The following is a 13,836-nucleotide window of genomic DNA, read 5'->3' on the forward strand; positions in this document are numbered from 1 at the left end:
ATATATATATATATATATATATATATATATATATATATAAACTAAGTGTTCTTTTATTTTTGCAGTTTAAGGCAATATTGTTTAAAAACTGCTTAATTAAAAGCAATTAATTAAAACAAAACAATTTGATACTGGCAGAAGCTTAATTGCCTATATTTTGATTTCATTGAAAAAGTCAATTTAAACAAGACATTGCTTGATTGCACGTCTCAGCTCGACGAGGACTCTTCATCAAACGTGCACGGGAGATAAAAGTGAGCTATTTTTAATCTGCATCCATCAAAACAAGAAGCTTCATCTTTCATCTCCAACAAAACACTCAGCAAATTCAGAGCATCCGTGCAAATCAGCAATTAGCAGACGTTGCTTTTAATGATCGATGGCTACAAATGAGCCAAAAACAAGCTGACATGCAAACGCTGGGAAACAGAGTCAAAGCCGTGGGTTTGCAGAAATCCTGCTATTTTAGGCACAAGTGTGTGTTGTTGGAGGAAAGCTGATTAGCTGTGGGCCACGAATATAGAAAATGAAGACACAAGGGCTTTTGACTGATCTCCAGATACTTCACAGCAATCTCCAACAAATCCACTGTGTCATCAGGAGAAATATATTAGAGGTTTAACCAGACAGAAAAACTGGGTCAAAGGCTGCAGATTCATTCAAGTTCAATTGCATCAGCTGCAGTGATGGGCTTTATGAAACTTAGACTTTTTTACGTTATTGAGTTGTTTAAAATAAATATTGTTGATTTATTCATTCATTAATTTTCCTGACCCAGCCGAACCAGTGACCATCTTGCTATGAGGCCACATTGCTAACCACTCAGCCACCGTATCGCCAAATATTGTTCATATAATTTTTTTTATATTATATATGATATAATGATATCAGTTTGATCTTATATATGAATTCTGAACTGTGATAAATGATATATTTTCTTCTAAACATGGTAATTAATAGTTTACAATAATTCATTACGGCGAGGCAGTGGCGCAGTAGGTAGTGCTGTCGCCTCACAGCAAGAAGGTCGCTGGTTCGAACTTGGCTCAGTTGGCGTTTCTGTGTGGAGTTTGCATGTTCTCCCTGCCTTCGCGTTTCCTCCGGGTGCTCCGGTTTCCCCCACAGTCCAAAGACATGCGGTACAGGTGAATTGGGTAGGTTAAATTGTCCGTAGTGTATGAGTGTGTGCGTGAATGTGTTTGTGGATGTTTCCCAGAGATGGGTTGCGGCTGGAAAGGCATTCGCTGCGTAAAAAACTTGATAGATAAGTTGGTGGTTCATTCTGCTGTGGTGACCCCGGATTAATAAAGGGTCTAAGCCGACAAGAAAATGAATTAATTAATTAATAATTCATTACATACTCAATATTAAAAGATAATACTTATCACATACACACAAACACACACACATATATATCATCACCATATATATACATATATATCAACACCACATATAGATATATATATATAGCAGAGTCAGACCTTACTTATATATATATATAAAAATTAGGGATGCAACGATACTGTTATCCTACGGTTCAATACATACCCCATTTTTTTTTTACAGAGTTTTCGGTTCGGTTCTCATGGCTTGATGTGTGTTTTTTTATTATAATTTTTATGTATATTAAACTATGTAACCTACAATAAAACAATAATAAATTTAATTCCAACTTTAATCAAAAAGCAGAAATTTTTACTAATATTTTTTATTTCATAAAATCCCACTTGTTTTCGTTTGTTTTCGTTTGCTTTTATTTGTATATTCATAAGTATTACTTTTTACATTCAATTAATCACTGAATTGAACTAACACTTTTTTCCAGGCAATTTCAGCAAATCTCACCTGATTAATGCGTTTGACTTGGCCCTCTATGGAATAATCCACAGCGCTGGTGCGTGATGTACCTTCATGTCCCGGCATGTCCACACATATCAAGTGCACATTTTTAGGGAGAAACTACACAAGAAAAACAAGCACAATCAGACATCATTCCTTTCATTTGAAATGATTTAAATGAAATACACTTAAATAAAGGTTTAAAAACACTCTTGGGTTTTAATTTCAATACATTCCAGATAGAAATCTGATACATGGAAATAGATGCAAGATTACATATATGACAAATCACATTTGTACATAATTTTCACATATAAATATAAAAAACATATAAATACATATCATATTAGCAACATATATTTTAAAATATTGCAAAAATGGCTATTTCATATATTTTTTCATATATCATTGAAACTATATATATATATATATATATATATATATATATATATATATATATATATATATATATATATATATATATATATATATATATATATATATATATATATATTAGATATAATTATATATAAATTGGAAATACACTACCTGTCAAAAGTCTTGTCGCCTATCCAAATTTTAGAAACAACAAATAATAACTTGAATTCTAGTTTATTATTTGGTATCAGAAGTGGGTTATATGAAAGGCAAAGGCCTCTAGATTATTTGACCAATATGAAATATGATCATGCCTTAATTTTTAACGATTTAAATAGGACAGTAAGGTTTGAATTTGCTTAGACAAAAGTCTTGTGACTGAACAGAAATAGTGTTCAGTATAGAATATAAAGTCCTGCTGCAGTGGAGACAGAATGAATATTGTGTCTGACTCCATCATGAGCTTGGAGGACTGCATCCATACATCTCTGACATGACTCAAATCACTGATTAATAAAGTCATCTGGAATGGCGAAGAAAGACTTCCTGCAGGACTCCCAGAGTTCATCAAGAGTCTTTGGATTCATCTTCAATGCCTCCTCCTTCATCTTACCCCAGACATGCTCAATAATGTTCATGTCTGGTGACTGGGCTGGCCAATCCTGGAGCACCTTGACCTTCTTTGCTTTCAGGAACTGTGATATGGAGGCTGAAGTATGAGAAGGAGCGCTATCCTGCTGAAGAATTGCCCTCTCCTGTGGTTTGCACAAATGTCTTGATACTTCAGGCTGTTGATGCTGCAGATCTCTCGCACGCCCACATACTAAATGTAACGCCAAACCATGATTTTTCCTTCACCAAACTTGACTGATCTCTGTAAGAATCTTGGGTCCATGCTGGTTCCAATAGCTCTTAAGCAGTATTGGTGATGATTGGGATGCAGCTCAACAGATGATTCATCAGAAAAATTGACCTTCTAACACTTTTCCAAATGATCAACTAGAAGTCAAGTTATCATTTGTTGCGCTTACAACTACGATCGACCGCAAAAATTTGTCAGGTAGTGTATATAAATGGCATATATTAACACATATATAACATTATAGTTAATATAATTAAGCGTACATGTACATATTTGTAAATCCAATAGTTGAAAAAATATCATCCTTTACTCTGAAATAAAGTTAAATAAATGTCATATATGTAATTTGCATATATTTCCATGAATCATAATCCTTTATGAGAGTTGCATTAACCCCTTATGTTAATGCATTCTGACAACTTTTTCACAGCTTGGGTCTTGAGATGTGTTGTTGGTGAAACAGTTAATCCCATGACTGTATTTGAGTTGTGAAGTGTATGTTACTTGCCTTCACCACCCCGAGCCACATGTCTTTGTGTGCAGAAAAGCCGTGCAGCATTAAAACAGATGGACGAAAGCCTGGATTTCCTCTGTGAGAGTAACAGAATCGATAACCTTCATATTCAGCATAATCCACCTGCATCCCCAGCCGTCTGCGCCAATACCTGCCCAACACATCAACAACACACACACATTACAACAGAGGCTTGATTGTAAAAATCTTGATGCTTCTGTGGGTCTCCTCTATCAAATTTGAGCTTTATTTTGTATTTTCTATCGGATTCAGCTCAGGTGATTGGCTGGGCCATTCTACAGCTTGATTTTCTTTCTCTGAAAGCATTAGAGAGTCTCCTTGGTTGTGTTTTGACCATTGTCTTGCTGAAATGTCCACCCTGGATTCATCTTCATCATCTACTAATGTAGATGTCGAACTGAAGCAGCTGATATTCATTTACACTGAGGAAGATCAGAGGGTTGTTGAAGAACTACTGAGAGATTTCAGCTGCTGTCTGGGCTTTCCTTGCGGAACTACACCTCCCTTTCATCATGTGTTCAATACTTCTTCCATGTGTCATTAGACTTGTTTTCTTTGCTTATATGGATTTCTTTGGGTGTTATCAACATCAGGGGGAAACTTCAAGTCAGCAGCACCTTTAGAAATATGTTTTCTGAGAAAAATAGTGACGTGTTCAATACTTATTTTCCCTGCAGAAATACAATAGTATTTAAATTATGTTTCTAATTACTTTATCTGAATAGTAACTTAGTAACTCAATTAGTAATTTAATACTGAAATACTAAAAATCCAGAAATCAGCACAGAGACAATAGATATTGAATGTTCTTAGTTCTTTAAACTTGAGTCAAAGAGGAGTTTTTAATTTTGTTAAAAACCTTACAACTTAAAAAGTGTGTGTATAAAAAACATTTTAAATAAATAACAACATATTTCATAAATAACCTTTTTGATGAACAACTTAGCAGACTATTTCCACTGCAGGATAGCTACATTACGAACTGCAAAAAACTTTTGTACATTTTTACAACTCCCCTAGAGGAAATCTGTGAGATGCTAACGGTCTAATCCGATTCAATGATCTATGCTAAGCTAAGCTAAAAGTGTTCCCACCAGACCCGGAGATCGGCTGAATGAATTAAAAGAAGGTACAAATGTAACTGTTTAACTCTAAATTACTCTAGGGCAGTGGTTCTCAAACTGTGGTACGTGTAATTAGTGGTACGTGGTGACATGTAAATGCTACATGGTGAGGCAGTGGCGCAGTAGGTAGTGCTGTCGCCTCACAGCAAGAAGGTCGCTGGTTCGAACCTCGGCTCAGTTGGCGTTTCTGTGTGGAGTTTGCATGTTCTCCCTGCCTTCGCGTGGGTTTCCTCAGGGTGCTCCGGTTTCCCCCACAGTTCAAAGACATGTGGTACAGGTGAATTGGGTAGGCTAAATTGTCCATAGTGTGTGTGTGGATGTTTCCCAGAGATGGGTTGCGGCTGGAAGGGCATCCGCTGCGTAAAAACTTGCTGGATAAGTTGGCGGTTCATTCCGCTGTGGCGACCCCGGATTAATAAAGGGACTAAGCCAACAAGTAAATGAATAAATGCTACATATATTTCTAAATTGATCAAAAATGATTTAAATATGAATATAATAATATTCATTATATGGCCTATATTTCTGAGGTCCAGGCAACATTTTCAGGTGTTGATGAATTGGCTACGATATGTTAATACTTTACATTTAAGTACAGCACTTTTTTTTTTTACCTTAAGCACATTTTAATTTAAATGCTGACGTTTTTAGTTTGTTTTGTTTTTTTACTTTTAAGCACAGTACAGTGTTAACGTTCAGACTATTCATGTTTAAAGTGGCTGACAAAAATAAATATTCTTAATAATAGGAATTAATCTGCCACGTTTTTGAACTGTGCAGAACTGTAGCTGCTTTACTGGGCTTACTGCGCTACTGTATTTCAATACTGCTCATTATGGTGGTACTTGGAGAGACAATTTTTTTCTAAGGTGGTACTTGATGAAAAAGTTGGAGGACCACTGCTCTAGAGGAGCCTATTTAATAATTTAAAAAGTAACCAAGAACATTTCAGATAGTATTGATGTCTAAATTAGGGACGGCTTGGTAGCTCAGTGGTTAGCACTGTTCCCGCACAGCAAGAAAGTCGCTGGTTCAAGTCCTGTTTTGATCAGTTGGCGTTTCTGTGTGAAGTTTGCATGTTCTCCCCATGTTGAATTGGATGAACTAAATTGGCCAGAGTGTATGAGTGTGAATGTAAGAATGTGGGAATGTGCGGTTGTTTCCCAATATTGGGTTGCAGCTGGAAGGGCATTCATTCATTTTTTTTTTTTTCAGCTTAGTCCCTTTCTTAATCCATGGTCGCAAAAGTGGAATGAACCGCCAACTTATTCAGCATATGTTTTACGCAGCGGATCCAGGTGCAATCCATCACTAGGAAACATCACATTCATTCACACTCATACACTACGGACAATTCAGCCTACCCAATTCCCCTATAGTGCATGTGTTTGGACTTGTTGGGGAAACCGGAGCACCCGGAGGAAACCCACGCCAACACTGGAAGAACATGCAAACTCCACACAGAAACGCCAACTGACCCAGCTGAGGCTCGAGCTGAAAGGGCATCCACTGCATAAAAAATAAGGCTTAAGGAAAATGAATGAATGATGTCTAAATCACAAATCAGCCCTATTTTAGCAATAAGAAATACACTCAAAGAGTCAGAAAACCCTTTCATGAGCTCCAAACAGTCCAGACGTGACATTGAAGAACGCGGTCAGTCCGTCCAGCCCAGCGGTTTTGATGACCACGTCATGTAGAGCAAAGTTTGCCTCCAGATATTACGAGAAGCAAAGTCTACTGGGCAGCTTGCGTAAGATTGGACCGTCATCAGCAACTAATGCAGCGCTCCGCTAATGCATACGCACGCACAAAGCCTACTGAATGCACAAAAACGTCATGCATTATTCAGAATAAAGCTACTGTACTGTAAATCACTGCACCTTGTAGATGTGTACATGACCGTAATAGTGAGTTCTGTTTAATGACTGACCCTTTACCCAGATCAGTGGCATAAACCAAACGCCTTTATCACTGTAAGCAGATAAGAGATTCGTTAAATAATGCAAACCTGAGAAAGTAGGAACGATTGCTGAAAGATAAGCTTTTAGATTGTGGAAACCACTGACAAACACTGCAGAAAAATATATATTTTCTTAGCATTTTTATTTTGTTTTCTGATTTTTGCTTCTTTTTTGTATTTTCTAGTGCACATCCAGTTGAAGTCAGAATTATTAGCCACCCTTTGAATTATTATTATTATTTAATATTTCCCAAATTATGTTTAACGGAGCAGGGAAATTTTCACAGTATGTCTGATAATATTTTTTCTTCTGGAGAAAGTCTTATTTGATTTATTTCGGCTAGATTAAAAGCAGTTTTTAATTATTTAAACTCCATTTTAAGGTCAATATTATTAATCCCTTTAAGCTATTTTTTTTTCGATAGTCTAAAGAACAAACCATCGTTATACAATATCTTGCCTAATGACCCTAACCTGCGTAGATAACCTAATTAACCTAGTTAAGCCTTTAAATGTCACTTTAAGCTGTATAGAAGTGTCTTGAAAAATATCTAGTCTAATATTATTTACTGTCATCATGGCAAAGATCAAATAAATCAGTTATTAGAGATGAGTTATTAAAACTATTATGTTTAGAAATGTGTTGAAAAACTTTTCTCTCCGTTAAACAGAATTTGGGGAAAAAAAATAAACATGGGGGCTAATAATTAAGACTTCAGCTGTATGTACGTTGTAATGGGCAATATGCACACCGACTTTAAATTTCAGACAGTCAGCCTTAGCGCTTCCGCTGAACTGTCGTGCCATTATAAAACTGCCACATTTAAGGTCTTTCTTTAAAAATCAGCGATCTTCACTGCCTGACTGATATACGATATGAAGTGGGTATTAGACTGGACAAGAAGCACTGCATTAAAATCCATTTTCCCCTGTCATGTCTTTAAAATATGACAGTTTATTTTACTCCAGTATTTTAAATGGAGTTTCTGTGCTCGCCTGCTGATCCTGACAGTAGTTAAATGGTCTTTCATCTCGTTTTACGCTTGAACAACTAAATTAATGCTGAAGTCTATTTAACTCAAAGTATTTTAATTACATTACGACATCGATGCTGTAAAAGAAACCTTATGAAAATAGTCACATTAAGCTTTCACCGGAAGTTCCTCATTGGCTGAAAAACACTAGCTGTGCAGAGAGCCCGTTCACTTAGTATTTTAGGATTCTTTTAATGAATACTAAATATTGATGGATTTGGATATATCTACACTTAAAAAATGTTTCAAAGGTGATTCCTTGGATTTACTTAATTTTTTAAGCATAGTGGTCGTAAACAATTTATTTGGGCTGAATTTAAACAAATAAATCAAGTTAAACAACACATTTAAATTGTTTGCTTCAATTTTGCAGACACAATTTTTTTTCAGTGTAATCTGCACTGCAAAACAAATAATTCAATTTCATTCATTCATTCATTTCGGCTTAGTCCCTTTATTTATCCGGGTTCGCCACAGCGGAATGAACCGCCGACTTATCCAGCAAGTTTTTACGCAGCGGATGCCCTTCCAGCCGCAACCCATGTCTGGGAAATGATTGAATTTCATTTATATATATATATATATATATATAAAATAAAAACTTTTAGTTTTGTTTATAATTAAAACAAAAAAGTTTTAACTTTAAATACATTTAATAAAGAAGTTTTTCCATACTTAAAATGTATTTTATATTTATTATATATTTTTTATATTTCATGTTTTAAAAATAAACATTTTTAATTTTACATTTTTTTACTGAATAGATATTTATTTTTCCGCATTTTTATTAATTTTAAGACCTTGATGTTTTAAAAAAAGTATACGTTTAAAATGTATTACTTTTCCTAAATCAACTAAAACGGCAATAAACAATAATAACAACCATATTCGTATGTTCAAAAACAAATATTAAAAATAAAAATGTATGTAAAGTATGAAAAGTGAAAATATGAAGAATTCATTTTAAATAAGAATATAGTGATTAACAGTTTTATTGATTCTCAGGCAGGGTTCAGCATGGAGTACAGAATACAACTCTGAAAAGAATCAACATTTTGCCTTATTAACAGACCCACCCCAAACTAATTCCTAACTACAACTGTAAGGTCCCGGCTTGGCTATCATTAAACACAATTAAGGCCTCTATCTTATATAATGAAGAAAAAATCAAATAAAATACAATAAAAATACAATAAAATAAATGAATGAGTAAGTTCAGTCAATAACATATCAAATTTACACGGTCGCCATCAGTATATTTCTCATACATTTATTACTATTCCATTTCCAAACAGTTGAAGCACTTGGACCATTTTTTAAAGTATAGATCTTTTCATGGCTGCTGCATGGAGGGCGCCATAGCGACCAGCGTCTTCCGGTAGAATGCTAAAAACTTCCGTTTACAGCGTGTACAACTGGTAATTTGCGCTCCAAAAATGGGTTTCAATGACGTTTTTAATGGATAACAGAGTGTTTTTGTGACGCACAACTTAGAAATGTGTCTGATAAAGCCGTTATAATCTGTCACATGTGGTTCAAGCACGTCAGAAATACGAGAAAAACGTTCTCCTAGTTCACGTGTCTGCCGTCAGAAATACAGTGCGTGTATGCGTTCCCGGCCTGTCAGCTGTTAGCTCAGCGGCTCTTTAACACACACACAGAGAGAGAGAGTGAGAGAGAGACTTACTCGTGGACTTACTGTTTATATTATTGTCACCACTTTTATCCTGTTTCACAAATGACCATTAATCTATTTTTATTTTGATTAATATTTTTAGTTTTACTGATGTATTGTTATTTTTATTAATCTATTTTTATTTTTTTTTACATTTCTTTTCTTTATTTCTATATTATATTTTATGTTCATATTTGTTTGCACTACTGCCCTTTTTGCACTGTCTTGTCTGTACGCAGCGACGCTGCACTGCTTTGGCAATACGAATGTACAGTTATTTGTCATGCCAATAAAGCACCTAAAATGTGAAAATGTGAAATGAGAGAGAGAGAGAGAGAGAGAGAGAGCAAACCAGAGTACTGCATGAAACTTAACAGGTATGAAAGTCGTGCAATTTACAAAATGGTTATATATTTGAAATCAAGAGAAAATGTTGACTTTAGCGATGACGAGGCTTCATTTAAACTGCAGAAGATGCCGTCTGACAACGAGAGGAAAACGCCTCACAGCAGCTGTTTTCCATCCTATTAGATCGCATTTCTTCAAATGATCAGTCCAGGAGATGCTGCTGATGGACAACAGTATTAGTTCAAAGAGGCTAAAAGCAGGTAAAATAGATTAAAACTATCATTTCAAAGCTGTCCAAATGTGACTGTTTACATGCATCAGCTGCCGACCGGAAGTTCTTCGCATTCTCCTTGCGCATAAACGCAAAGCATCATAGGTAATTTTGCGTTCCAAGAAAAAGGTCAATAGGTTTAGCTTGTCCATTTGCTTATAAGACATTTTTTCAAATGCGGCCACTCTAGCAAGTTCTACTGCCCATTCTTGGAAGGAAGGGGCCTCCTCTGATTTTAAATAAGAATATAAAACGGAACGGTGGCTTAGTGGTCAGCACTGTCACCTCACAACAAGAAAGTCACTGGTTCGAGTCCCAGCTAGGTCAATTGGCATTTCTGTGTGGAGTTTGCATGCTCTCCCCGTGTCTGCGTGGGTTTCCTCCGGGTGCTCCGGTTTCCCCCACAGTCCAAACACATGCACTATAGGTGAATTGGGTACGCTAAATTGGCCGTAGTGTATGAGTGTGAATAAGAGTGTATGGGTGTTTCCCAGTACTGGAAGGGCATGCGCTGTGTAAAACATATGCTGGAATAGTTGGTGGTTCATTCTGCTGTTCATTCTCTGATAAATAAGGGACTAATATGAATGAATAAATGAATCTAAAACATAACAGTAGCCAAAAACAAATTCATAATAAGACAAAACCCCTATAGCTGTTACCTCTTAACACCTATTGCACTACAGTGTTGATTTTTGCACTAACACGCATATGTTTCTGGGAAATGTTCTAATATCTGATGTGTTTAGCGCAGCTAATAGCACATAAACCACACCATTGATCTTTATCATGTGAAGGAGAGTCTGTGGTTTGTCCAGCTGTGAGCACTGATAAAGCTTTTAATATATAGTGTGAATGTTCTTGTTTAACGGAAAACAAACAACAAGCGTTCAGAAGCTGAAGCGATCTTGCCAGTACGGAGCAGTCCAGGTCATCCGAACACATGTTTTCCCTACAGACAGTCCGCACAAATGAGCTTTAATAATCTCTGAGGACAGGCTAAGATGATTTTGCAGCTCTTACCAGTGATAAACTTTAATAAGCGTGGCCGGCCAGAGCAGGAACGAGGCTACGAACGCCAGGATGGGGATCGCCAGAGTCCCGCCGGCAATCAAGAACATGTTCAGGACGTCCAGATCCATCCTGTTCAATAACACCACATTCAGAAGACAAGATTCAGATGATGACCTCATGCAAGACTGATTCTAATAGAGTATAACAAATGATATTAGCGAAGCATATCCGCAAGATATTCCTAGGGGAAACAAAACCAGCACCATCTATTAGCAAAAGAAAAATAAACAAATACAAACACATATTTTTATTATTTTAGGTAATATATTATTATTATCATTATATATGAAAAATTATTCAAAACAGTAATTACATAATACTTATATAAATATTTAATTAATATAAGTCATCTTAGGTGTAACTTAAAACACACATATTAATGATTAGTAGTCCCACGCGGAATATATATTTACCTGTCTGTAAATTAATATTTATTTAGCTTTAAAATTAATTTCAGCAGGAACGATGTATCACTGTTTACAGTTGAAGTCAGAATTATTAGCCCCCTTTTGATTTTTTTTTTGTCTTTTTTTAATATTTCCCAAATGATGTTTAACAGAGCAAGGAAATTTTCACAGTATGTCTGATAATATTTTTTCCTCTGGAGAAAGTCTTATTTGTTTTATTTCGGCTAGAATAAAAGCAGTTTTAAATTTTTTAAAAACCATTTTATAGACAAAATTATCAGCCCCTTTAAGCTATATTTTTTCTCGATAGTCTACAGAACAAACCATCATTATACAATAACTTGCCTAATTACCCTAACCTGCCTAGTTACTCTAATTAACTTAGTTAAGCCTTTAAATGTCACTTTAAGCTGTATAGAAGTGTCTGAAAAATATCTAGTCAAATATTATTTACTGTCATCATGACAAAGATAAAATAAATCAGTTATTAGAAATAGGTTTCTAAAACTATAATGCTTAGAAATGTGCTGAAACAATATTCCCTCCATTAAACAGAAATTTGAGGGAAAAAAATAAACAGGGGGGCTAATAATTCTGACTTCAACCTTATGGGAATGTAAAGGAATACACAACTTTTGGGAAGGTGTGAAAGAAATTATAGAAAATATTCTTGAGTTAATATGCCAATGTCTCCTTTAATTATTTTAATTTTCATTTACATCCCAAGGAGATCAAGTTAGAAATGACGGAGCATATATTTATGAATAGATGTATTCTACAAGCGAAACAGCTTATTTCTTTAAATTGGAAAAGTATATGTGCACCAAATATAGGCTGTCGGCTGAAAGACATGGCAATGGGAAAAATAACTTATAAGAAATTAATAAATAATAAATACATATTTTTGATAGAGTTTGTGGACCTTTTAGGGTGTTTTTTAAAAGGTGGTGGATTTGAAAATGTTTTACTAGTAGATCAATAACGGAGGTGATATTGTATTCTGATGTAAAATACTGAGAAGCCTTTTGTTTTGTTTGTTCATTTGTTGGTTTATGTTAAATCTGACACATGGAAATGTGTGTGTACATGTTAAAATATAATAAAAAAGAATTGGGGGAAATTTATAATAATTTCAGCAATATTATTGTGTTCATGTGATTAATTTACAATACAGTTTGTAAAGTAATATTTTCTGTCTTTTAGTAGATCTATTTTAAGCCTATGAGAGACTTTGTTTATTAAGTGGATCTAATTAAATTTCCATTGTAAACATCAAATAAAATTTAAATATTATTATTTTTGTTTAATATATTAAGCTTTTAGTTGTAATTCTTCCAAAATCATAAATTCTGTGCAGAAATAAAAACAAAAAAGTCTGCAGATTCTGTCTGGCCCTAATTATCAATTAAAATTTAGTTGTAAGCAACATTATAATACAATATAAATGTAAAATGTTTGCTATTATTCACTTTCATATGCTTAATTTTTATATATTACTGCCTCAGTATTATTAGTAGTGGTATTAGTAACATTCATTAAGGATAAGCATCATAAAGTAAATACATTTCACATATTATATAACTTAATAAACTCTAATAAGTATATAGTTTAATATTATTTCAGCATTTTATCAAGCAGAATGAGAATACAATAATTTTGATGAACCTATTTATTATAACATATATTTCACGTTATATAATTAACAGATATGGACAGCCAATCACATAATTATGTAACTCAACATACAATTTCACACACACACACACACTTATATATGTTGAAATGCTTATTATTTACTATTTTAGACACTAATTGTATATATATATATATATAAATATATATATATATATATATATATATATATATATATATATATATATATATATATATATATATATATATATATCAAGGTATTGATGTAAATATTAAGGCCAAATAGGCTGTGAAACGATACATAAATTAATATTTACACGTGAACGATCCCTTTTTTGTCACATTGAATTAACTTAATAGCTGAGTTATTAACTCAGTTATCATCCGAGTCAGTCGTTACATTAATAATGCAGCATCAAATGTTGTTGCTTTGTAAACTTATTGCTAACAGATCAGATCTGTCATGTGCTCAAAACCTGAGCTTCAGTTGACAGTTTATCGTATTTTATGCCAATATTATCTTCATATATTATTTATTCAGATGTCTGATAATAGTAAGCATACCTTTAAATGTCCGCTGAGTGTCTGAATGTCCAGTGAAGGCCGATTAAAGCAGACTCATGTCACTCTTTGATCTGAAGACCCGATGCGCGTTCACTCGTGCGCGCTCCCT

At 34.4% G+C, this 13,836-nt stretch overlaps 1 protein-coding gene across 2 annotated transcripts in view; it reads right to left on the reverse strand.

The window, feature by feature from the left end:
* Positions 1-13,811, reverse strand: part of LOC147841908 (monoacylglycerol lipase abhd6-A) — a 27,984-nt gene extending 14,173 nt beyond the window's left edge. For both annotated transcript variants that reach the window (XR_015502905.1, XM_087274313.1), the window contains exons 1-4: positions 13,728-13,811; positions 11,053-11,172; positions 3,588-3,744; positions 1,846-1,959 (exon numbers count right to left, since the gene is read on the reverse strand). Coding sequence is in view for 1 of the 2 variants with exons in the window: in XM_087274313.1 (XP_087130439.1) it covers positions 1,846-1,959; positions 3,588-3,744; positions 11,053-11,171 (390 nt within the window). In the remaining variant the exon portion in view is untranslated. The remainder of the gene's footprint in view (positions 1-1,845; positions 1,960-3,587; positions 3,745-11,052; positions 11,173-13,727) is intronic.
* Positions 13,812-13,836: the final 25 nt, after the last annotated feature.

The sequence above is a fragment of the Danio rerio genome, chromosome 11 (genome assembly GCF_052040795.2).
Source record: "Danio rerio strain M-AB ecotype USA chromosome 11, GRCz13ab, whole genome shotgun sequence".
In the NCBI taxonomy this organism is placed as follows: domain Eukaryota; kingdom Metazoa; phylum Chordata; class Actinopteri; order Cypriniformes; family Danionidae; genus Danio; species Danio rerio.